This window comes from Alligator mississippiensis, chromosome 5 (assembly GCF_030867095.1).
Source record: "Alligator mississippiensis isolate rAllMis1 chromosome 5, rAllMis1, whole genome shotgun sequence".
Lineage (NCBI taxonomy): Eukaryota > Metazoa > Chordata > Crocodylia > Alligatoridae > Alligator > Alligator mississippiensis.
In genome coordinates, this window is record NC_081828.1 from 21,910,392 (window position 1) to 21,936,143 (window position 25,752).

A 25,752-nucleotide genomic window follows, 5' to 3' on the forward strand; every position below is an offset into this window, starting at 1 on the left:
AGCTAAGTGAATTTAAAATCAGATTTAATAGTTACAGATTAAAGAAAAAGATTACATTATCTATCAAGCAAGGGCAGTAATAAATGGAGCACAGAAATGTTTTAAATAATGCAAGTTGTACACTGTAGGCAGCAGCAACATTTATAGTTGTCGTAAATGCAGTACTGTACATTGACTGAAATCTGCGCTTGTATATTCCAGATCATAAACATCAAGTGGAGCTCTGGTCAGTTAACATTTCCCTGCTTTCTCTTGTTTATGCCCTGAATTGTGCTGTTTGGTTGCTCTGACAGTGCCAAATACATGTTTGCTTTTTGACTTCTTATTTTCCCCAAAACAGTGTTCGTATAATTGAGTAAAATGTCTCTAGTTGACTTGTCTTCCAGTGTTTTGCATGGATTCAATCAAATACGGTTTTATGTTCATTGACTTGTTGGAATTTTCTACCACAATAATGATGATGATTTTCAGAAAGGCTAGGACTGTTTGTAGTTCTGAAAAAAGCAAAACGGGAATGTGACAATTATTTGAGTTATTTTCCTCGCTTACTTTGTTCTGGCTCTAAAGGTGACATATTAGCATATTCAGCAGATGGTGCGTATGGTATAGCTTTTGGAGCAGAGTTTTCAGCTGCATTTGTTCTGCTACGAATTAAACGTACCTAATTTTCTGTCTCGAACCTAGTATCTTTTAACTGGTAAAAAAAGGCTTTTTATGTTCTTCCACTGGCATTTCACCTTCATCAAGTACATTGTTTCCTTCATTAGGTTGATTGTTTTGTAAATCTTTTGTATTGTGCACATTCTCCATGTGGCTGTTATTGTTCATTTGAAGATTAGTGTTATTACCTGGTAAAATATTTTCAGTTTCAGGGGAGGTGGTAATACTAGATGTGTTAGACATGATAGTGTTTTTATGGTATGTTTTGCCTTTTTCACCATTTACATCATCCAAAACTTGCAGGATATATTCTGTTGGGCCAGCAGAATTCACTTGGGTCTCTGGGATTAATGTTGTAAAGAGTGATTCATTGTCATTGGGTGGCTTTTTATTTTCTCTCTGTTCTGTTTTCATCCCATTGTCTTCCATGTTATCAGTTTTGTGCAGGTCATTTCTATTGCCAGTCCCTTCTTTACTTCTACTAGTTAAATGCCCATTGGCTTGAGAAAATGGATGCAAACTATTTGTGCCATTTAGAGGCGTTGCGCCACTTTGGCTGGGAACAAGATATGGTTCTGTTGAAACTATATGGTAATCAGGTGGAATCCGGGATAGAACAGGCACATTCTGAGACCCTTCAGCACGGAGACTTTCTCCCAGCAAGTCACATTCTTCAGTCCTTTCAGGACTCTCCAATCTTTCTTTCACTAAGTTTTCATCTTGGCTTTGTAATTCTTGACTTCCCATTCGGCTTTGGCTAGTGTTTTGAACTGGATCGTCCATGTGTGAATCTAATTCTGTATCAGATGCATTGTCGGGATTTTTTTCCTCTGTGTTATTTGCAACTCCCCTTTGAATAGTGAGAGCTAGAGCTGCAGTCATCTTTGAATTTTGGTGCATATGTGAAACAGGAAATTCTGTCATATCTTCACCACTTTCCTCCATAGAATACAGGGATTTGGAAATACCACTCGGCCGATTTTGTGAATTCTGTGGTTCCAGAAATACAGGAGTAACAATTCTTGTCAACTCATGCGGTGAGGGTGGAGGTGAATTGCTGTTATATATTATAGCTTCTGTAGAGCAGTATGATGGGACACCTTTAGTATTTCCTGCATAAGTAATATCCCTGAAAGGTTGAGAAACATTCACTACTGGATAGCTGCAGCTTTCCTCAGGAAACTCTGCTGCATCATTATTTATTATAATAGCGGCACTTTCCGCATTTTTCCTTCCAGCTGACAGCTGCTTCTCAGGGAACTGCAGAGCAGCCATGACCCTCTTCTCCCTGGTACCTGGCTGTACTTTTGTGATAGAAGAGGATGTGCAGTTTGGTTTTCCTTCTGTCCTTTTCAATTCTTTTGAATTTGGTGACGTTTTCTTCTCAGTTTCATTTGGCAGTTGTTTGGGATGATGACTGGATTTTTGCTGTGATTTTTCACTAAAAGGTGATTTATCTGGGTGGATTCTCACCTTTCTAAAGGGAAGTAAATTCAATTTTACAGTCAAACAGTCTTGTCCTTTGTGCCTCATTTTGCATTTCTGAGAGATTTCATTTTCCCTCAACCAGCCTTCATTTCCAAAAATCCTTGGATGAGAAGACAATAAGCTGTCTGTACTTCTTGCTTCTGAAGTATCGTGACTTCTATTTTTCAAAATAATAGTTTGGTTTCTTTGAATACTCTTTTGCAGTTGTTTCTTTTGGAATTCTGCCTCATTTGAGTCCATTGTCATCGCATCCAACCTGTTTGCTATTGTCAGGTCAGGTACATAAAAGCTAACGTTCTTTGGTATATATCTTTTCTTGACGCCTGGTGATAATGGTATCTCTTCATCACTCATAAGGCCACTTTCTACTATTCTGCTACTACTTTTGATTTGCTCTTTCTCCAACTTTAATTTTTCCCTATGACTTTCTTTCTTTTCTTTCATATAACTCTGCAATTCATCACAGTCCACATATTTACAGATAAGGGGGTTGCCTGGCTGCAGAGAACTATTTGTGCTTCTTTCTAGCAATTCACATTGATCACTGTGTTGTGATCTATGACTTTGTAATGTCTTTTGAATGCAACACTCTTTTGAGTTGACTGGCATGTTGGGTACTGATGATGCGCTTGTAATAAAATGTTTTAGACTGAGAAGTTTGAAGCTGTCTGCTAGTTTTGATGGAGATTGCCACGATTCATTTGTTAAATGCTGTTCAAGTTTCTCTGCGGCCAAGGATGCAGGAATTGCGCGTCTTCTGTTAAATGTGTCATTTCTGGTGTCTGCTAAAAACAAATGTTGGAATTTAGTACAAGCAGCTGTTTGGAAAGCGTATTGAGAGAGAGTGCCAAAAAGGCTTTTCCTGCATGTGGCACAGCACCAACTATTTATAGATTCATAGACATTCAAGGCTGGAAGGGACCCCATGAGATCATTGAGTCCAGCCCCCCCCTCCTCCCCACCACCCACCATAGGCAGGAAGTCAGCTGGGATCAAGTGATTTAGCTAGCATCTCAGTCCAATCTGGGTAAGACACTTACATTTTACTCTTACATTTTAGTTGCATTTAATTGGTTATAGTGTCAGCTATATCTTCATAAGAACCTATCTTTCCTAAGAATAGATTCCATAGACATTAGGACTGGAAGGGACCTTGGAAGATCATCGAGTCCAGGCCCCCGCCCAGGGGCAGGAAATCAGCTGGGGTCATAGGATCCCAGTAAGATAAGCAGCCAAATTTCTCTTGAAGCCATTCAGTGTAGGTGCTTGAACCACCTCCAATGGCAGGCTATTCCAGACCTTGGGGGCTCGGACAGTAAAGAAGTTCTTCCTTAAGAACTTCCTTAAGACCGGTTCTGTCCAGCCTGAACCGGTCTTGCAGTAGTTTATAACCATTCATCCTCATCATCCCTTGGGGTGCTCTGGTGAACAAATGTTCCCCCAGATACTGGTGAACACCCCAATAAACTTATAGGTGGTCACCAGATCGCCCCTGAGCCTGCGCTTTTCCAGGCTGAAGAGTCCCATGGCTCTCAGCCTCTCATCATAAAGTCTGTATTCCTGATCTCTGATCATGCGCATGGCTCTTCTCTGGACTCTCCCAAGCCTCTCCACATCCTTTTTGAATTGTGTAGCCCAAAACTGGACCCAGTACTCCAGCTGCGGCCTCACCGAGGCTGAGTAAAAGGGGAGAATGACGTCCCAGGATTTTCTTGAGAAGCATCTATGGATGCAAGCCAGCGTTTTGCTCTCTTTACTAGATGCAGCATCATTTTGAAGGCTCATATTCATAAGAACCTATCCTTAAGACCATTGTGACAGGAAAGTAGGATCAAAAACAAGTTGAGCATAGGAATTCAGGCTCTTCTGAGTCATTACTCACCATCCTGTCTAGCGGGCAGAGAATGGTGACTTGTAGCAGGTGGATTCCCTAAACTCTGCCTCACAGTAACAGAAGTGAGTGTTTCTCCAGTGCTTATAAAATTGGAATCAAGGACACAAAGGGATCTGCAGGGAAACCCTAGGAATAACAGAGCTAAGAAGGAAAAAAAAACTCTCGGTATGTCTTTGTTTCAAGATAGCTGTTTTAGTTGAATAATCAAGTCTAGAGGTAGGAACTCTCTCTTCTTCTACATGGTTTTGCTCTGTATGTAGGTTTGTTTTGCATGACTGGGAGCATCTACACAGGAAATTAATGTGACACAATAAACTCTGTTGCATATCACTCCAGAGTTTATTACTCACAGGTGGTGAATTTACACATGCACCCAGGGCCATAGCACTTTGAGCTGGCTGGCAAGGGGTCCAGAGAGTCAGCTTGCCAGCCTGGGGCTGCTCTGGGCCAGCTCAATGTGCTGCAGAGAGGCTGGCTGGGGTACAAGAGTACTTCAGTGTGGGGCTAGCTGACAGGCAGCCCCCGCACTGAAGCACCCTTGTGCCCTAGCCAGCCGTCAGTGTCTACACATGCATTGCTGCTCGTGAAAAAACTCTGCAGCAAGATAGTACTTTTATTTACAAGTACTAATCTGCTGTAGAGTTTATTAGTTTCCTGTGGCCTAATAGAGCTGCACGTGTAGACACTGAGACTTTACTGCAGAGAGAATTTGGGCAGCTCCGCAGTAAATGCCTCGTGTAGACACGCCTTGCGTACATGTTTTTCCTCATTGATCTTGCCAGCCCATGCCTTGGGGCAACGATATGACCTGTCACGTTGTGACTTTGGCTTCAAAGGAAACCTCTGTGGGAGAATTTTCGAAAAAGCTAAAGTCCCATTTTCAAAAATGACATGGGTAGCAGTCTGATTAAAAGTCAGTGGGACTTGGACTCTACTAAGTGCTGGATTTTTCAAGGTCTACATTTTAACTGGAGTTAATGGGAGTTACCTGCTTAAATGCCTTATCAATTATCCAAAATGCTTTACTTTTAAAAATGAGACTTAGGCATTTGAGTTCCTTTTTTTAAAAGTACTACCTCTAGTATCTAGAGTGAAAGCAAGTTGTGTACATTCATCTCTCAAGTCAGCAAAGAATCCATAGCAATGGGGGCTATGAAAAAGTATTACCTGCAGTCAGCGAACTGAGGCACCAGACTGTAAAACCTCTTCTTCCAGCAATAGTCAAATTCATGTCAGTGGGAGTATTTACTGGTATATAATTTGCTTACCAAGGTGAGTCAGAGCCTCTAATTTTTATTCTCCTCAAACTTTGTGAGGTTCTGATAATTTGATTCTTCCATTAACTGATCACCTATCACAGGGGTGGGCAATTATTTAGGGCAGAGGGCCACTTATTGAGTTTGGCAAGCCATTGAGGGCTGCATGACAGGCAGCCAGGGGCAGATAAATAGTAATTTTCTGAATTTTTTAGGGGCGCCGTGGGCCAGATAAATCATTTAAAAATCATTAACAATGTTGAACGGAATTTAAGATCTATGTGAGGAGAGAGATATTGTGGAGCATATGGCAATCTCCATTTAAGAAGTACCCATTTTTCACAGAAATATTCAAAGACCCAAAGGAATAATTTAAGTGTTTCCTTCCTTTGTATCTCTCCCCATATACCCTTATGGGTAGACCATCTGCCCATCTAAGCTAGCATGGTGTTTTGTGGAGAGCTGGGTTAATGCACTAGCATTCAAGGGCTGCTCTACATTCTGGAGTTCATGCAAGTTCCAGCTGGCATTCATTATCCCCATAATGTGATTTTTTTTTTTTTAAACTATCATTTATTTTTATTGTGTGGGGCTATTTTTTGTTGTTTGTGTTGTGGTAGCATCCGAAAGCCTGGGTCATGGGTCAGGACTCCATTCAGCTAGGTGTTTTATAAACACAGAATTAAAAATTTTCCCTGCCTGAACAGTTTACAACTTATCAGTAGGAGAACACAAATAAATTACCATAAAGTAGTCCAGGATGTGAACTCACAGCCTGTTAGGTATTTCACCATCTATGATGGGTGATGCTTTTACCCATCATAATTGCAAGGTAACTTAACCCATTTTTACTGGGGTAAATCTTGTTTTTACTATGAGATAGAAGTGCAGAATGGGAAATTACTACAGAATAGTACATTCACACCCTAATTTTCCTCACAGTAATTAGATTGTGTTCCTTCATGGCAATGGTTAGTGCTGGCTGTTAATATTGTGCTTTAAGCTAGCATGGGATTTTGTGGAGAGCTGGGTTAATGCACTAGCATTCAAGGGCTTTATGTGAACTGAGCATATGTTCTGTTAAAGGTTTAAACCAGTTTCTGATCACTTAAACTGGTTTATATGTAATGTCTATCCCTAGCTGTAAGGGATTTGAAAGAAGATAATCCCATGATGAGATAGGGAAGGTACCTTATCCACAGGAAGCAGAAAAAAGGAAGAAGAGAGAGAACAAAAGATATGAAGGGAGATATCTAGATGGGCTTGATTTCCTGAGACAAAATTTTGTGTCCTGAATGGTGATGCAAATCAAGGCTCTTATCCACAGGTGAGAGAGCATTTGGAGACCTTGTCAGTACCATAATAAAGGGTTATTTTAAAGGTAGACATCCTATAATTGGACCTAGTCAAATGCCAGTATGCTCAATAGCATAATTGTTATTCCAGGATTTTTTTTTTTTTAAGGCAAGTTTGCTCTTAACAAAAAGTCATTAGCTTTAGAAGGATGAGGGACAGGATGGGAAAACTTAGTTGTCTTACTTAAGGACACTGAAAAAGTAGACTGCTTTGACCTAAAGTAGGACACCAAGTGTCCTATAGCTAGGGTGACCATACATCTTGGTTTGGCTGGGACAGTCCTGGATTATCTGGATTAAAAGTCCTGGGCCGGAGTCTGGCAGCTCAGAAGACTGGCATGTTGCACCAGCCAGGTGGGTGGTCAGGCACTCCTGCAGCTGTATGGGAGTAATGCGAGCAGACTGGAGCAGGCATCACTCCGCCTGCACCCATCTTGCTCCCAAACAGCAGCATCAATGCCTAACCACCCACCTGCTTGGCACACCATGCTACTCTGCCTCCCATTGGACTTTGGCCCAGGACTTTTTACCAATCAGATGGGACTGGCCTACAGAATCCAGGACTGCCCCGGCCAAGCCAGGATTTATGGTCACCTTATCTATAGCCTAACCCTCATTTCATGTTTGTCAAAGCAAGGCATGGTCTTTTCTCAATATTAAAATCTGTTATTCGAGTCAGATTCTTCATTTTTTGACCTTTTCATAGTCATTTATGCCTTTGCACAGACAATATAATGTATTAGTTTACTCAAGTAATAAATTGTGGTAAAAAGTGCATGATGATGGTGAATCAGGTCCAGAGTATTTACTTTTCATTTGTACTTTTCTGCCCTGCAGTACTTTCTACTGAAGGAAAACTCACCATGATTGATTTTTGAAAGGTCATGCAATACTGTAGTGTGTAGATCTTCCCACTGCTCAAAACTGCTTGGTTTACAATCTCTTCTGTAGAAATCTTTTGTCAGGGTAACTGCTTCATTATTCATAGGCATATTCCCATAAAACTCTTGAGGACATGACTCCATCAGTCTGCACTTAAAGCACACAGTTGAGCCACTCTTCTGATGCTCATTCTCTCTTTGAATGCTCTGAAGTGATGTGTCTAGGCCTATGGACATCGAGTTTTCTGTTTCATGATGCCTGTTTTCCTGTAAAAGTGGCATTTCCCTGCTAGATCCCACAATGGACATGACCTTTATTTCATTTTCCTGAGTTAAGTGGCAGTTACAGTATCCCATAGTGAGGTAATTTCTTGGCTCATGACCACACTGGGATTCATCTAGAGTTCTGCAACAGCAGTTTTCTGATACGTGTTCATTTGCTTTGCCTTGTTGAAGTTTCCATTTAAAGAGGGCTAAAATTAGGCATGTGAAACCAACGGCTCCTGTGATAAATACAAGGTTTGTCAAAGACATAATAACATAAATAAACATATAAATCATACAGGTAAGAACATAATAAATTAAAGTTTCTATAGTAGCTTTCTTGCTTCATGAGATTTTCAAAATGTATAGGGAAAGAAATGTCCAATTAAACGCTGAACATTTTACTTGGATTATTCTATCTTTCCAAGATAGTATTTCATACAATATTTTCTGTAGAAATTTATTCAAGAAGCGAAGTAATTTGTACTGATAGGGGACATATCTAAGAATTCATCCTTTATATGCTATGATTACCCCAATTCAGGGGAATTGTCAAGTCTAGAAAGTCCAAATTGCCTCTCCTGATTCTAGAAAACTCAGTTTGAAATGTGATTGATCCCAAAATGCAGGAAGTTTTGGATAAACTCTTCCAAAAGAAATTCTAAACAATTAGAAAAAATAAATGGTCTAGAATGGGCAAATAGCACCAGGCCCCATACATACAAAAAAAAGGAATAAGTCACATATAAAAGTCTATACTGGAAACTGCTATTCAGGGCTTGTCTATGCAGGACAGTCTCCTGCACACTGAGCTGGAGAAAACAAGCTTTTTACCTATTGTAAGCCATGCTCCAGCAATGAGGTCCAGGGTTCAGGTTCTAGGAGTTCCTCCTAACAAGCTCAGATAACACTGGCTTGAGCATTCAAGTGGAAATCTGGAAAAACTACTTTTTTTAGGGGGTTATATCTTATGGTTGTGTCAAGGTTGATTGTGTAGTTTTACTAATAGGCTAGACTGTGGATTTATATAAGATGGTTTGGATAGAGATGATTCTGTCTCACACAGGGACAGGATGGCCATTGGAAGGCCCTTCCTGCTCTACTTATTTATGATTCTATGAAATTACACCATGGGCCTGTTTGAGGTGAACATATTTTCCTCATTTACAAGTAGTTTGTCCCAGGGGTCACTAAAATAGAATTTTGTTAAAGAGAAACACATTTAAACAAGTATGTTTTGTAAAGCATGAGTAATCATTTAATAGGAGGTGAAGTTACCTCCCACCCTTTTTCTGTCCTAGTTCAGAAGAGTCCAGATTTTAGTCAGGTTGATCACTTGCATTTGCATGTGCTAAACAGCTTCCAGGTCCCTGTTGTCCATCCCAGCTGAAGCAGCCATGGTCCTGGTGCTGGGAAGGAAGGCCTTCAATGCAATCCATTAGTAAAAGTTATTCTGCAGTTGTTGGGCTTCCATTGTCATTGCCAAGGTTGTTCTTCCCTTAAATGGATGGCTCCATTCAATTCCTGATGGGCCATTCTATACAGATGCCTGAAAAAATCTATATTTCACTCCCCCATAGTCCGAAGTAGAAGTTAACCTATTCAATCCTAGTATGTAGCAGCATAGAGAAAGATGGGGAAACTGAGGCATGCACAAAACATACCTACATTCACTTTGATAAGTGAGGAGTCCTTACATAATAATAGTGTGCTATAGTCACAGCCAACTGGCTCTTATCCAGTCTTACTCATTATTTCTGTATGGCAGGCATTTCCTCTGCATTAAACATATAACACAGTGAGCACACATCTAGGTCTAAACCCACTGTAAGGTGGCATGCACTGCACATATTTCTTTCAGCAGTATGGGGAGCATATGTCAGAAGTCAGCTAGAAATTAAAGCAGTTTTGCTTGGCATTTTTGCTCAAACTCATAAATTCTCATGATTCCATCTCATGATTCCATTCTCATCCCATGATCCATTGCTTTCCAGCTGCTGGTGCCATTTTCACACTTTTCCCAACAAGTAAGAAAAAAACTCCAGTAGTCTATCCCCCAATGCTGGCCATTGCAAATATACAGCAGCTTGCAGTGCCTTTGGCGTCTTGCTGCCATATGGCTTCAGCTGTTCTGGCCACTGACTGTGCTGCTGAGCAAGTTTTGCAGTTCTGTCAGCAATGCCAGCTGTTCTGCAGCTTCAGACAGAAGTAAGTGATGAGGATCAGAAGGACATGATAGTGCAGGTGAAGAAGGAGGAGGAGGATGTAGAGCAGCTGCTTCTGGAGGATTTTTTTCTTGCATCAGCTTTGCTCTACGCTCCTAGACTCATTAAGCAAATGCAACATGACTAACATCACCTATTGAGCTTCAGCATGACAAAGGGCACTTTTTTGAAGATCTGCAGAGTTTGCCCCCTCTTTCCAGCATCAACACACCAAAATGCAAGTTACTTGCACCATTCCAAAGACGTAGCCAGGGGCACATGGCAACTTGTGGCTCCTGGTATCTACCAAGCAACACTTAATCTGTTCGGTGAAGGCCTACTACTATTGAGGTTGGTGAGGTGAAGGTGGGTGATGCTGTCCAGAAGTGAACCTGTCATCACTAACTAAGACTTACTTATCCTTGGGGAACTGTTGACAGGTTTTGCCCCTAAGTTCACACATAGAAAGGGGTATTTCTGCATTGTACTTCAAAGTCTGGTAGAGCATCAAGGCTGATTGACTAGCTAAAAACAGAGAAGAGTGAACCAGGAGGTGGTCTGATGCTAGGATTTTTAGGACCTCATGCTGTTTGTCTTGAAAAGAAAAAAGGTAATTTTGTTCTGTCAACCATCACTTTGGACATTAATGGCACTGACATTCCCTGTTATGCTGGGAGACTCTGCTAATTCTTTGCTACCCTGACAGATGAAGCCTTTCAGTGGACAGCTGGACTATAGCAAAGAATTGTTAACTATTGCCCAAGCAGCTACAAGATGACAGTGGGGAGACTGAAGGGGAAACAACTCTGTCTCATGAGTATGCTAGAGCTTGCTATCAATACCTGTCTTGAATTCCAACTGTATGCTGTGTATTGTACAACATCTGTGAATGCAAGAATCCCTCACCAGGGAGATGGAGGTTAAGAGACTTTTAAGGCAGCATAATGCCAACTCTGAAAAGACAGTCTTCAGGGGCATGTGGTCAGATGCTTAATTTGAGAGAAAATATATATATATTTAATTTTAGTGAACATATGCTTTGCATTATGTTTTGTGAAACTTTTCATAGATTTTTTTTAGAAATACAGGTGTGGGGACCACACTGTCATAGTAGTCAGGTTTTGTTTAACTTTTTCTTACATTTAATTTACAAAGTTTCCTCTTAGAGAACTTATTTGTAATACAAAGTTTGTGTGGTCTTCACTGAAAATTTCCTGGATTCAATTTTATTGAGAAAAAATTGTGACATTTGAATAAAACTCTTTTGTTGTTTATAAAAAAACAAAGGTACAGGTATGTGGATTCACAAGTATAGCAAGAAAAGAAAGCCAAACCTTCAGATAGGGCAATACAAATAGCACAGTTTGAAATGTCAGTTCGTGTAGCCTTGAGCATTTCAGCTAGCAACAAGATGTTGCTGTAAGTGGCTTCCACTTAGTCATCATGGGGGGATGGATGCAATGGCAGGAATCGTACTTTTGAGTTGAACAGTGGGGAGAAGCCAGGAAATGAAGCTTTTGATGCCCTTTAGGAAAGAGCTGTGATTCACGGTATAAGCATATTTTGGAGTTGGCAGGATCGAAGGAAAGTAGGACTAGAAAGGGCCTCTGGAGGTCATGTGGCCCAACCCCCTGCCCAAGGCAGGATCATCCCTATCCAAACCATCTGATACACATCCCTATCTAACCTATTGCTAAAACTATACAGATGACCCTGTTGCACAACCATCCTAACTTGTTATAGGTAAGGCAGGTGGCTAATGTCCTGATGTGTTAAAATACTCTGAAGAGATCCAAATAGGGCCATGCCTCTCACTAAAGAGGCAGGCAAAGCCTCCCACAGACCATCCCAGTCTGGTCATGGGGAAAAATTTGTTCCTGATCCCAGATATGGCAATCAGTCTGACCCAGAGCGGAGAGGTAAGACCCTCCATACAGGAACCTCAGGGTCCCAGCAGTAGCACCGGCACATCCCGGTAACAATCCCAGCCTTGACTGTAGCCAACACCCATTGCTTCTGAGGAAGGGGCGGGAGGGAAGGAAAACAAAAAATGAAACAAAAGGGGGAAAAAAAACCCTGACACATGTAGCAGTAGGAGGGAGAAAAAATTCCCAGCTTTGTGTGGCAACCAGAAAAGCCCGGAAGCATGGGAAATACCTATAGTACAGCAGGTATAGCTACTTATCTGCCCTCCTCTTGAACACTGGAGCTGGAGCTGCTTAAAACTGTTGTGTTGTGTTAAGGAAGGAGGAGCTTGGCTGAGTTGGGAGCGTGTCTATTCATCATTTCCATAAGCAGCTTCTGCCCTTCCCTATCCTTTTCCATTGTCTTCTGGGTTATGCAAGGCTGTACCTGACCAGCTCTCTCATCATGGATAGACTTTTCCTTGCCAGCTCCTTAGCTGCTTCTCATTGCTTCTCTTTCCTAACACTGAGAAACCACCTTAATAACTGCCTCTCTTAGCCCAGCTTCTAGAAGTTCACCAAATATTTGCTCTGATGTGTTTTTTAATTTTTCTCTTCAGGTAAGTAGATATTCTGCAGTTTCTAATTGGTTTTTTTTCCGAATGTGTGGTCCACTCAGATGCAGATCCTTGGAGAAGGCAAGAAAATAAATTATTGCCTTTATCCAACTTTCATGACATCAAATGGACTTTTCCCCTTGATTCTGACATGTCAGCCGTGGACCTTTTACCATCTCCAGAATCTCCCAAGACTGGGAGGCCATTTTCCATCTTTTTTCCCCATGTACCTTGAGAACCTGGTGCTGTGATCCCTCTCCATATAGCCATGGTAAATGGCAGATCATAATAGACTGTTGCTCTGGAGGGTTTTGCACTGTGTTGTTGTTTTGCATGTCATAAGATTGCAGTGCCAAGCAGGGATTTCAAGGGCATGGCATTAGGACAGGCTTGTTGCCTGTCCTGGGACAGGCAACAAGGCAGCTCTGAAATGATAGCACATTTCCTGCCCTTACAATTCCATTTTGCTACACTGTGAAGACATGGAGGTTTTAATTACTGTTCTGCACATGGGGTGCTTGTGATTTTGGTGCCTTACTATCTGTGTGTATTTGCACTTGCATCAATTATAACTTTTGTGTGGAAAGAAAATCCCTGAAATACTATTCTTTGAAAATGCATGCAGAACACTTTGTATCCCATTCTATGATGGAATAGTTTGAAATGTGCTTCATAAATGGCTTAGTTCCTAGCTTGCAATGCCCTCAGTAGCTACAAGGTCCATTCCTTTTTGTAGTAAAGTTTTCTTTTTGAGTTGGTGCATCAAAGGGAGAACAAGAGCCAGGAGTGGGAGCTGGGAAAGTTCAAAGGGGTTTGCAGGGTGTGTTCTTGAAGTAGTGAGTTATTAAATTCCCAGTAACTGATGCAATGTTGTTGTTAACTGGACCCTGAGCTCAGTCACCCATTCTGAGCATACAGAGAAGGCATTTGTTCACAAAACAAGAAACACAAATCTGTGAAAAAGAAAGAGGTCGTCAGTGGCTAGTTGGGCTGTGGCCCAGCCATGCAGAAACAGACCTGTATTGCCCAGTAAGATTATGATTTTAAAGCAATTCCCCTCTGGTGTCATTTTGACCATGCAGGAGTGGGAGATGGTAGAATGCCAAAAGGCACCTCAATCCATGCAAAACAAAGACCTGCTATATAGCACAGCATGTTATACCAGCTGTTTCTAAAGATAAATCCTTAGCACTGAGCTATCCTCTGCAGGGCTGGCAGAGCAGGTGTCCGCATGCCTAGGAAGTTGGTTGATCACAGGGCTCAAATGCTGGGTATCCACATTCACTTCAAGATGTTCTCAGTCCTCTAGCAGCCTCCTTGGTCTCTTGCATGATAAAGAGGTCCTGGCTTTCAGTTGGCTCCCTCTTGGTCACAGAGTCACTAGTCATTGGCTGTCTCAACGTTTATCACAAACAGTGCCTGTAAGAATATCCTGTACGGCTCCTCATAATATTGACAGGTGGCATGACAATTGCCAAGAGCCTAGTTTGATCCTTTGAGATCCTCTTACAATAAGCCAGATCCTTGTTTTTAACCAGACATTGCATCCTTGTTGTGACCTACATCAGCCATCTCTTTCATGATGGCCTAAAAATGTCTGTCTGCATTGGGGTCCTTTATGAGGACTTATGAGCCTTCATCTCACCATGGAGGCAAAGAGGATGCAGAAAGTATATACAGTATTTCAACAGAGCAATACCACCTATATTTAGGGCTGCGTGAAATGGCTATGTTTTGTTTCGGTTTCGGCTGTTTAGGAGGACAGTGATTCGTTTTGGTGTTTTGGATCACTGTTCTGTTTCGATTCGGCCAAATCTGTTTCAGAGTTTTAACGCTGTTTCAGCGCTGGTTCGGAGATTTGGATCAGCTGGGGAGAGGCAGGCACAGCTGGGCGGCTGCAGGCTCTCCCATGACTCCTCCAGCTGTGTCTGCCTCTCCTCAGGTGTGGGGAACCGCAGGAGAAGCCCCCATGGCTGCCCTGCCCGGCCCCAACCCCTGCCCGGCCCCAGCCTCCTTGCACTTTAAAAAGAGGGCTGTGGGTCTGTGCCGGACTATTCCCGGGGGGTGCCTCCAAAACTTTCCAAAACATCCGACACATTTCCAAAACATGTTGGATGGTTTCATTTTGGAGATGTTTCAGATTCAGTGTTTTGGGTGCTGAAACAGACCAAAACACCTCTGAAACGAAACAGCTGCCGAAATTTTGCACAGCCCTATATATTGAATCCAGGAGCAACAGATCCCAGCTACCTGCCAAAATGTATACAAGGAGGTTAAATCCAGTTGCTTGGGCCCCAGAGCAATAGCAAGTATACAGACCAGTCAATCATGCCTGGGTGCAAAGTAGTGTAGATGGCATGCAATACGCGTGCACGCACACGTGTATTAGTATATCTCAATACACACTGCATTTGTTGCCACTTCAAACAGGAGTATAGAATATGCACTGTTTCCTCAGCTAACATGTACTAAGAATTATGTTGTGTAATTGTAGGACATTCGAGTAAGCAGCAACCAAACATAGTATGGGCTAAAGCCTGCTGTGTAGACAAGCCTTATGAGACATTATTAAGCTGTGGCCCAATTTCACTACAGCTCTTGTCTTAGAGGAAGGACTAGACCGCAATGCTCTTCCCTCCACAAAGATACAACAGCTGACTGCTGGAGTGAGGCTTGAAATAGCTGGTCCTGCTTCTCTGACACAGAAGGGGAATTACACTAGTGGGTATATTTTAAAGAAGTGTTGTGTTTTTAGGTTCTGTGTTGTTTTGTTTTGCTGTTGGAAGAAATTTTGAGGGTCATGTAGTCCAGCCCTTTCGCAGATGCAGGATTTGCTAAACCATCCTGAATAGAAGCATCTGTCCAGCCTCTTCTTGAAAAGACAAGATTCCATAACTTTCTTAAGCAGCTTGTGACTTTATGTGAAGGCATGGGTTTCATTCCTGCTCAGAGAGAGGGGATTTGGACACCTGCCAAGCTGCCTTTTCCTTTTTCCCTGTAGTTTCCTGTCTGAGGATTCACTACACCTAACCTTACTTAGCTTGTGAAATCAAAGGAGAGCACAGCCCAAGGTGGTATGCTATCAGGCAATGGTATGGCTGCAGGCTAGACTTTAGAAGACTATAAAAAAAACTGTGTATACACAGGACAGCACCTGCCAGCTACATGGAAATTGGGTCATATCCCAGGCACAAGTGTTCCTTCATTGCAAAGGGAAGATGGGGTTGGAAGCACTGCTGTTTAATCTTATGTAGAGTTTGATGGAGGAGAGAGAACCACTGCAACCAGATCACTGTGCTGAGCCATCTTGTGACAGAAACTGCATGCAGAATCAACACTGAGCACCACACTAAATCACAAATTTCCCTTGATGAGGCTTCATTTGTACAGAAATGTGAATTTACACTGAGGTAAAATGTTTCTGGACTGTCTCCACTTCCCTATTTTTATTTTTAGATGGGGAAAATGGGAAGCCAATAGTATTTTACTGGAAAGATATACGTTTGTTTGGCTGCTTTCAATAAAAAAGTTGCTTCCTCCCCCCCCCCCCCCCAACAGAAAAATTAGACATTTGACATTAAAATTGACATTAAAATTGTCAAAAAAATTCCAGGGGAGAAAAAAAGCTTTCCTCCCAGTTGGATGACTATGACCACAAACTTTCAGGTCCTGATCTAATTTCAAAAGCCAGTGCCTCAAGTCAGACCACTACCCTGAACTCCTGTGAATCTGTATGCCTGCACCTTTCCTGGGGAATATTATTGTGCTGAGAGCTCTGGGATATTGGGCTGCTTAGTTAGGACTGTAACTACAAGTGTGGGCTCTTAACATTAGACAAAAAACAAAAAATAGTCTGTATTTTTATGCAATGAAACAAAATGCATGAGAGAGAGAGATTTTATATACTCAAAAGAGCAGAGATCCAAAAAATACATTACCTATAAAGCAAAATACAGCTACCAGAGCAGTATCCCGCTCGTAGAAGTTCATGGTCTTGTTTTTTAGAATAGCAGCAATATTTTCAGCTTCAGGTTCACAGTTGGCCTCAGTTAAGTCAAGCACATTGTGAACTGCTGGGTTTCTGGGAGTCCTGCAGTGCAGGTTGTTGGCATTTTCAAGCAGCCTGGTTGAAGAATTCCTGTAGCTCCTTAAGAAGGCAGCCAAGTCACAGAGTTGGCATGTGCAGGTCCACTGATTCTCATCTAAGTTCAGAAGAATTAGCTGAGTGAGTGGAGAAAAGGTGTCCGGAATAAGTGCCATCCTGTTTCGGGAAAGATCCAGTTCTTGCAGCTGAGGTAAACCTTGGAAAGCATTTTTCTGTATGTTACTTATGAAATTATTAGATAAATCCAGACTCCTGAGGTTGTTGAGATGGTTATTTCCAAAGCTCTCCTCTGTAAGATTAGTGATTTGATTCCCATTCAGCTGCAGTCTGATAAGACCTGTCATATTTTTGAACCAGGTCCCATAAATGGTGCTTAAAGCATTGTTGCTTAGCACCAGCACTTGCAGCTTTTGAAGTTCACTGAAGGTGTTATCAGTGATAGAAGAGCTTGATAGTTGGTTCTGATCTAGCAGTAAAGTCCTCAGATCTTTAAGCCCATTAAAAGCATCTTCTTTAATGTCTGTAATTTTGTTGCTACTTAGTCTTAGTAGGGTTAGGTTGAACAGGACAGACAAGTTGAAGCTTTCTATTGAAGTGATTTTACCATCAGTGACAATCAAAGCTTTTGTGGTTATGGGAACAGCTGTAAAAGGAAAAAATAGCGCTATGATGTACAGGAATACATATGCTGGCTATCGGTCATTATCTGCCTGTTCCTGTTTTACTTATAACAAGTACACAGGGTCAGTCTGAAGGAAATACTTCATATTTTATTAATTTGGATGCTTAAAATCCACTATAGGTGTTCCTTTCATAAAATTATAATAGAAGGCCAAGGACTACACATCCCACTGCAACAAATCCATAAATATTTATGTATATAATGTATTGCAGGATTTAGAGAGAATCCTTCAGCCTGCTCGCCTCTCCACAAATTTGGCAGGGAAAGTTGGACTTTTCAGGCTGGTTGGCTGATTAGCAGCTCCAGTCTGCCATGGACCAGGGTAGCCAGTGCCTCATGGGAAATGTATTGCCCGCAGTTACACCCACTTTGATTCCTGCTCCACCCAAACTTTAAAACCGACTGCCTGGGGGGGACAGCAGCATTTCTATTCAGGCAGCACTGAGGGAGTCAATTGGTTTCATGGCTCATTACAATCTACCTGGTTCCTGCTAATCTCTCTTCATTCCATAGGTTAATGACCCTTTGTCCTTGTTAATGGTTTTAATGTTCCATTATTCCAATTATCCTTTTTTCTACCATTTTGCAGTCTGTTAGCCATTCCTGGTAATGTCACTTTTCTGTTTCACAGCCCTACAGACTGTTTTCAGTTCAAGCTAAAAACCTTAACTCAGGTGTGGTAATGTTAACTCAGATATAGAAATGGAAAGTATTGGAGACATTATTAAAGTGCTTGAGATTTTGTTTTATGAAAAGGCATAAGACATACATTTAACCACAAAGATTACTGGACTAATGAAACAGTATATTTTGACTTTTTTTTTTGCCTTGCTGTGCTTTTTTTATCCAGTTTAGCAAATTAGTCAATATTCCAGTAAACTGATATTTGTTTTTCCTGTGATCTTATACTGAATCATAGAGCTCTGGGTCCCTAACTTCTTAGCAAAGCTTGTAGTTTCTCTTTGACTGGAGAACAACGTACATCATGCTACATGTGATGCTGCAGCAGACCTCCTGTACTCCCCTTTTCAAAATCCTGGATTCACCCATGCTTATAGTAGTGGAGTTTTAGCAAGCCTCAATAATGGCATCACTGCATGAGAATATTGGGCTGCTCTCCAACAATCAGCTTTTGAAGCTGCAAATAGCTTAACACCAACCCCGTTGCCTTCCACCTGGGAACCCACTGATGCTCAAAGCATTGGCACATTGTGCCCACAGCAACAGAATATATCAATTAGCCATATTATTCTGCATACGTATAATTTTCCACTATGTTTCAAGGTGCAGGTATGAGATAGTGCAGCAATCTAGACATGGCAAAGGAGGTAATTGTAACGAGGTTCCTTCATCAGAGAGAGAAAGTACAGATGGAAAAGTGCATTTGGCCCCAATCACTGCCTGAGCAGCCTGGAATCGAATCACACTTCCAAGAAGCACACCTTGTAGGGGTCACAGTCACTCTGGCAGGGCCAAAGGAAGTTTGCCACCCTTTCAGCTGTTTCCCACTCTGCCCCATCACAATCTCTATCTTGCCTGGATAAAATGGGAGCTTTCATGCAAGCCTCCAAATCAACTTGTATGATTTGGGGGCAAGCCCCCAAATACCAGCTTGTATGTATCCACAGCATACATACAAGCTAGGGAGCTCCCCCCTTGTGAGCACAGAGGTGGACAGGGATCTTGGAGTCATTATTGACTCCAAAATGAACATGAGCCGCCAATGCCAGACCGCAGCCAGCAAAGCCAACCGTACCTTGTCGTGCATCCAAAGATGCATCTCAAGCCGGTCCAGAGAGGTGATACTCCCACTCTACGTGACATTGGTCCGGCCTCAATTGGAGTACTGCATCCAGTTCTGGGCACCGCACTTTAAGAAGGACGTGGCCTGCCTTGAGAGGGTTCAGAGGAGGGCAACCTGCTTGGTTGGAGGGCAACAGGGAAAACCCTATGAGGAGAGGCTGAGGGACCTGAACCTGTTCAGCCTCAGCAAATGGAGGCTGAGGGGAGATTTGGTGGCTGCCTACAAACTCGTTAGGGGAGATCAGCAGCAAATAGGAAGGGCCCTATTCCCCCCAGCAGCACCTGGGGTGATGAGAAACAATGGCCAGAAGCTGCTGGAGAATAGGTTCAGGTTAGAGATTAGGAGGCACTATTTCACTGTTAGGGTGGCTAGGATCTGGAATCAACTTCCTAGGAAAGTGGTCCTCGCTCCTACCTTGGGTAAATTCAAAAAGAGGTTGGATGAACACCTGTCTGGGGTCGTGTGATCCCAGCGTGTGCTCCGGCCAGTGGCGGGGGGTCAGACTAGATGATCTATTTAGGTCCCTTCTGACCCCTAATTACTATGAAACTAAGTGCTGGTTTATTCATGTAAGCATGCATCAGAATATTGGATTTCTTTCTGTACTCTGACATGACATATTTGTTTGAGAAACCGAAAACCATCTGTTCCACTAGATGTCAAAGTTAATGCATTGCTTATTATTATCATTGTGGTTGTTATTTTGGGGATGAAATTTTCATTGCTTGTGAAAGTGAGAAGCGAACAGCACTTAGAGCGAGGCAGGGTGCAGGAAAGCACTGTGTAAGTCTGCCACATGCAGCTCTGCCAATGTGCCGTGTTTTGACCAGCAGCCCTCCCCCTCTCCGCTACTCTGAAAAAGAGCCTCTCCTGGGTAGAGACTGGCTTTTGAGCTACAGAACCAACTTACAAACATTAATGTTTATCTGCCCTCCTAGCTCATTTGTTTGTTTTCCCCCCTTTTCAATATGAATTCTCTGCCAGAGGCTAAAAGTAATAAACATGATGGAGGTCTTTTCCCTGTTTGCACTGGGGATTTTTACATGGGACTCATTAATGCTGGTGAGCACAGACCCCTAACGTACATGTGTTGCTTTTAATAAACTCCTCTCCATGATAAAAGGTAACTACGCTCTTGACTTCAAAATATGTTCAGTGCAATTGCAGTAATTACTTGAGGGTGAGTTATAAAGCTATCTTCTGGATAAAAGGTGATAAAAGGTGAAATAACTATGAATTAATGCAGCACATCTCCAACACCTGCCAGTTATGACAGTTTTATAATGGGGAGAGGAGGAGTCCCAGGAGTTATCTCATCTCATTTAGCAGTAACAAATTTGGTAAATGAAAGCCCCCTCTAAGATTATAAAAAGGCAGTGAAAGGAGGAGAACTTTAGGTGTTGTTTTTGTGGCCCGTTCTCATTTCTGCATTAAGGAAAATATTTCTGGTAGTATTACTATAGCAGCTAGAGTCCCACTGTGCTCGGTGCTGCACATAAAGTTCTGTACAATATGTCACACATGTGGTTGCTTGGAAACATAGCTGTTGCTAGAGGTGGCAATTCAGGGAAGCCTGGCTTCCAGTCTTTGCTGCCAAGGATATTTCTGTTTTCTAACCTATGATGTGGCAGCAGGGACTGCATCCTGACCTACCCACTCCAAAAGAGTTCCCTCCTCATTGCAGGGAACGCAGAACCATATCCCCTGCCCCCTTGCCTGTTCTCCTTTTAGATCCGTGAATCCTGCCCTCTTGATGGCACAATGGCCCAGCTGTAATGGGACAGGGGGAGGGTTGCAGAGTGCCCCCATCCTGACTCTTCTATGGCCCGGTGGTTAGGGGACTCTCCTGAAAGGTGGAAGATGTATAGTTGAATCCCTTCAAGCTGAGCAAGACCTGAAATCCCTGTTTCCCACAGTCTGGGCAAGCATGCTAAACACTAGGCTTTTATTTAAAAAAAAGGTGATGCACCATCACTTCCACATAAAATTCCTTCTGGATACTCTGGATCTTGAGATGATGTGGATGGATATTCAGCTTTGAGTTAAGTGCCCAGGCTCTGAAGAGGGGCAGGAATTTAGGACACAGACAGAAGTTACACTTGTTGTGTGACTGGTCCCTTGAAAGCATGCTACAGCTGTGCCCTGACAGAAGTGCATGGCTGCAGAGCACTTTAAAAGTGCCTGATCACATGACAATCTGAACACTCCAAAGCAGAGTGCCTTCATTGACATCTGCCAGCATGAGCCAGGAACAGGGCTTGACTGATACAACCCCCAATGCTGCCTTCAGAATGGGAGGGGGAGAAGGAACGGGAGGGACTTCTGCCTGGGATTTGCCCAGCCTGCGCTGGGACAAACCCCAGATTTGAGCTCCCTCCCCTCTCACCCCCTCTCCCATTCTGAAGACAGCACCGAAGCTGGGGGGGGAGGGGTAGGCTGGGCTATGGAAGAGCAGCTGCAGACACACACCTGCTCCAAACTGGAGCTCAATCCCTCCAGCCCCCCAGACCCAACAGCAAATGTCTCTTACAGCAAACGGGGTAATGCTGTAACTCATGGCGCGTCCTGTGAAGTGCCATGACTTACAGCAGGGAGCTGCACATCTGTCAGTGTGCATAGAGACATCTCTGTATCTATTATTTCCTACTGGCTAACTCTAGGCTAATGCAGTGCCTCCTGTGTTCTGGATTGCCCTTTGGAGGCACATAACTTTCTCAACAAGGTGCCTAACCATGTTAATCAGAACTGTCCTCTTGTGACAAGATCCTGACTTGTAGGTGTAGCTGTACCAAAGTAGAAACTGCTACCAGCACAATCTGAACCTGGCCTTTTGAGAACTGTAGATGAAAAGTGCTTTAATGCAAAGTGTCATTATTTAGTTTTATATGGTCAGTAGTATTTCTAGCTTAAGGTAGCTATGTCTTTCCATTTGTGAGCTAGTAGTAGGATAGATACTTTATGCTTGTAGTAATAAAGTATCTGTTACTATTCTTCAGCATGTAAGTCACATTCTATTTAAAGTTGTTAATAAGGCATCTTATTAAATTGTTGACTTAGGCAAGCAATGTGTAATAGATAGAGCCACGTATCTTGTTAGTATTTCCACAGCTCATTTAGTCCCAATAAAAAGAAACCGTTCTTTCAGAGTTATAATGCACTTTGATATTAATCTGTATCATTGGTACATCACTTAATCTTACTAATGCTGTGGAATTGCATGGCAGGGTTATGAGGCAATTGATAGCTCGATCAGCCAGTGGCTGGCTTGAACTTTGCACAAAATGTAGACAAAACTTATTAAAATGATCTATTTCTTTTTTTAAAGTGTTTTTGCTGCGTGAAATGACTCCAGTCTCAGTAACAAAGGTTTTCAATTACTTCTGAAGGCCTTAGAATAGTTTTAGTGAGGCCGCAAGGCAAAGAGAAATAAAACAATGTTATCACTCTTTAGTTAGCATGTGAAAGGTTTGCTCTGTAAAAGTTTACCTCTCAGCAATGGAACCATGAAACTGCTAATACAGAGTATGGGATAAATATCAATTATTTTTAGTGTCATAGTTACCTAGCACGTGTGTTAATCCTTGACAAAGAGTAACATCTTCCGAGCATATCATGCATGAAGAGGGGCATGATGTTATTAAGTGAATCACCATAACAACCAGAAGTAGTAACATACCTAGAAGAAAAATAAGAGCATGGATTTCATAGTATCAGCGTTTAATATTCAAGATTCAATTGCAAATATGCACAGGCAAATAACATATGTGATGTAGGATTTTAATTTTGTTGTGAGTGTGGTGCATTTATGGCTCAACAATAACTATTGGGCAGTACTTATGACTGGAATTTTCCATTTCCATTGTTTTGTTTTGCTTTTTAAATAAACATACACTATGAATGAAAAAACTATGCATCTGTCAGATATTTAGGCACAGGCCCTACAAGAACCTCCAAATTAGAGAACACAACTTTGTGCTCACAGTTAACCTCATGACACTCAGGTTATCTTCTGTAGCAAACTCCAACAAATGCTTATTGTACAGCATGTGATACTGGGCCCTGTTCACATGCTGTAGAATACGCATTTGTTTGAATTTGTTACAGAACTGAAAGCACAGATACTGTGATGATGGGCCTAGTATAAAAAGAGACAGCATAATTGCATACCAGTTTAATGTAATGCATAGGTCTAGATTCAAAGGAAAGCCCATGCATAACCTCACAATCAGGTTCTGGAGCATCCAGAGAAGAGCTCCCTTAGTGCTCTGGAGACAAATCAAAGAAGACAAGAGTCTTTGAGAGAACCCATTTCTGCTTCTACAACAGATTCCATGTAGAGAGACAGGGTATTTGGAAGAAGTTAACCTGTGCTACCTATGCAAAATTGGAGTCAGGTGAAAAATATTTAATAAAGTTTTAATATTGATTCTCCAATTTGTGAGAGCTGCATTAATATAACAAAACTACAGTATCTCAGTGCTCTCACTACTAGCATTCAGCTGGAGCATGTAACAGAATTCTGTGATGGGAATGCATTGTACAGTATATCTCACAGTATGTAAAACAGCAACCTCTTAGCATGGGATAGCTACAGCCTTTTTAATATTCTTCTTCTTCAGTCACTGATACTAATAAAATTGCTTTTTTCTCATATGGTACTTCTACTAAATTGGTATTAGTTCCCGAGCCTTTGGCACTGATCACATTGTTCTTGATCAGTCATTATCCTTCTCATATTTTGCAGGAAAGAAACAGCTATTTAAGCCCACAAATTTTCTATTTTTTCATTATTTCAGCAAGGTTAAGGTTTAGAGACAAATCCTGAAACCTTGCTTACGTGTGCTGAATTGCTGTGACTGCTCATGTGAGTTAGAGCTACACGGACTTACCCTAAAATTGGTAAAATATACAACTGTGTAAATGTCAGATGACCATTTTTAAGGCAATTTTTGTTGAGAGAAATTGAGAATATATATGAATCAAGGGAGGGAAAAAAGTTACTGCCAATCCAAGTATTGATCAAGGAGCTGACCCCAAGCGCTTTCTGGCCAGGAGTTTAAAAAGTCATCTCCTGAGGTGTATATCTGATAAGATACACACTGGGAAGTCCTATAAGAATCATAAGTGCTTCACTTGATGTTTCTGTTAGAAGGTCATATTACAAGCTCAACTTGCAATTATTAGAGTACCTATAAGCATACTCATGACAATGGTAAGGAATATAGAAGAAAGAGGATTGGAGAGAATCCATTATCAGTCCTCCTTTTATACAGTTTAAATGAGAAATATATTGGCATATATGGATGAGTTGGCTTATCTATATATTGTATCAACTTCCCTTGCCAAGTTTTTTTTTCTAATGTAGATATCCACATTTTAAAAACTAAAATTTCTTTTCTCAGCTGTTCCTCTATTTAAAGCACAAAATGTGCTTTTCCCCTCTCCTGTCCCCTCTCTCTTTGTTTTTACAGGGAAGACCAGAATTTTCTGAAGTAGTCACCAAGCTAGAAGAATGTCTTTGCAATATCGAGGTAAAGATATGACTTCCTGCCAACTGCAGTGCGAAAGCACCAAATAGCTGTGTGATATGTGATTGCAAGTTGGATTGCAGCACAAGTGGAAGCAAACAGTTGTTTTGTAACAGAAACCAGAGTCTGTTGAGTGGATTTACCGACTTGTAAACTGACCCATTACATTGTAAGATGATATAGTAACAATAGCCTGTAGGTGTCATAAGGAGCAGATGCCTGAAGGCCGGACCAACACAACAGACTGCTACGAACACTGGATATTGGGTCTCAGAAATGGTAACACTGCAGAGAGAGAGACAGTGCTGAGAGATAGGGACTATACTTTAATATAGTCTTTTGCAGAGTCATTTCTCCTCTTGATCAAACCAGGGGCTGCTTAGCTAGAAAGGATAATCAGCCTGGCATGAATCTTTGGGAAGGGAATTAAGAGAAAACATGCAAAGAAGAAAACAAAACTAACTTCCTGCCTGGCTTTGTGGCTAATAACCAGCTAGATCTATTAGCATTCAAACTGTTGAAGATAAGTGATCAAATAGAAAGTAAGCTTAATTCAGGATTTCAGTTCCTGGAATGATCTTTGCTGTTTGTGTGGATGTATGTGGATGTGAGAGTTGTAAAAACTCTCTGCTTCTTTTTAAATGTATTGCTGTTCTTGAGCTTAAGGGTCACAGCAGACACCCATAATCTATTTCATTTCTTCATGGTCTGACTGCAGCAGGTTGCTTTATGTGTAGGTGGAAGCTTTTAAGTTTAAAAAAAAATGTGAAGCACTATATCACATGTAACCATGCTCTCTCATGGGAGACCTGACTTCTGTGATACATAGGCAGCAGTGCATGCAGGATGAAATCTGGGGCAGAAGCTTACATTCCAAAAAAAAAAAAAGGAGCTAGCGAGGGAGTTAGTCTTAAGCACCACCGTGTCCATGGCAAAGCCTTGTTTAAGGAGAGTTTTAAGGAGCAAAATCTATAGAGAATTGTTAAGTACAGCAGGCAACAAAGGATGACATTTGAGGTAATAAGATTTTTTTTTTAATTTTTTTTTTTCCACTTCCTCTCTTCTCCTTCCCCCTCACTCAGCAAATCACCTTGGTTCATTCTGAATCCT

At 41.7% G+C, this 25,752-nt stretch overlaps 2 protein-coding genes across 2 annotated transcripts in view; one reads left to right on the forward strand and one right to left on the reverse strand.

The window, feature by feature from the left end:
• TNNI3K (TNNI3 interacting kinase) overlaps positions 1-25,752 on the forward strand; it is a 190,499-nt gene that overhangs the window by 132,891 nt on the left and 31,856 nt on the right. Inside the window, exon 22 of the mRNA XM_006268959.4 lies at positions 24,586-24,645. Coding sequence (XP_006269021.1) covers positions 24,586-24,645 — 60 coding nt within the window. The remainder of the gene's footprint in view (positions 1-24,585; positions 24,646-25,752) is intronic.
• Positions 367-22,810, reverse strand: LRRC53 (leucine rich repeat containing 53). The gene is given in 6 exon segments (XM_059727634.1): positions 367-494; positions 550-694; positions 751-2,966; positions 7,516-8,037; positions 16,462-17,271; positions 22,677-22,810. Coding segments are annotated over 6 exon segments (3,933 nt in total). The 5' UTR covers positions 22,789-22,810.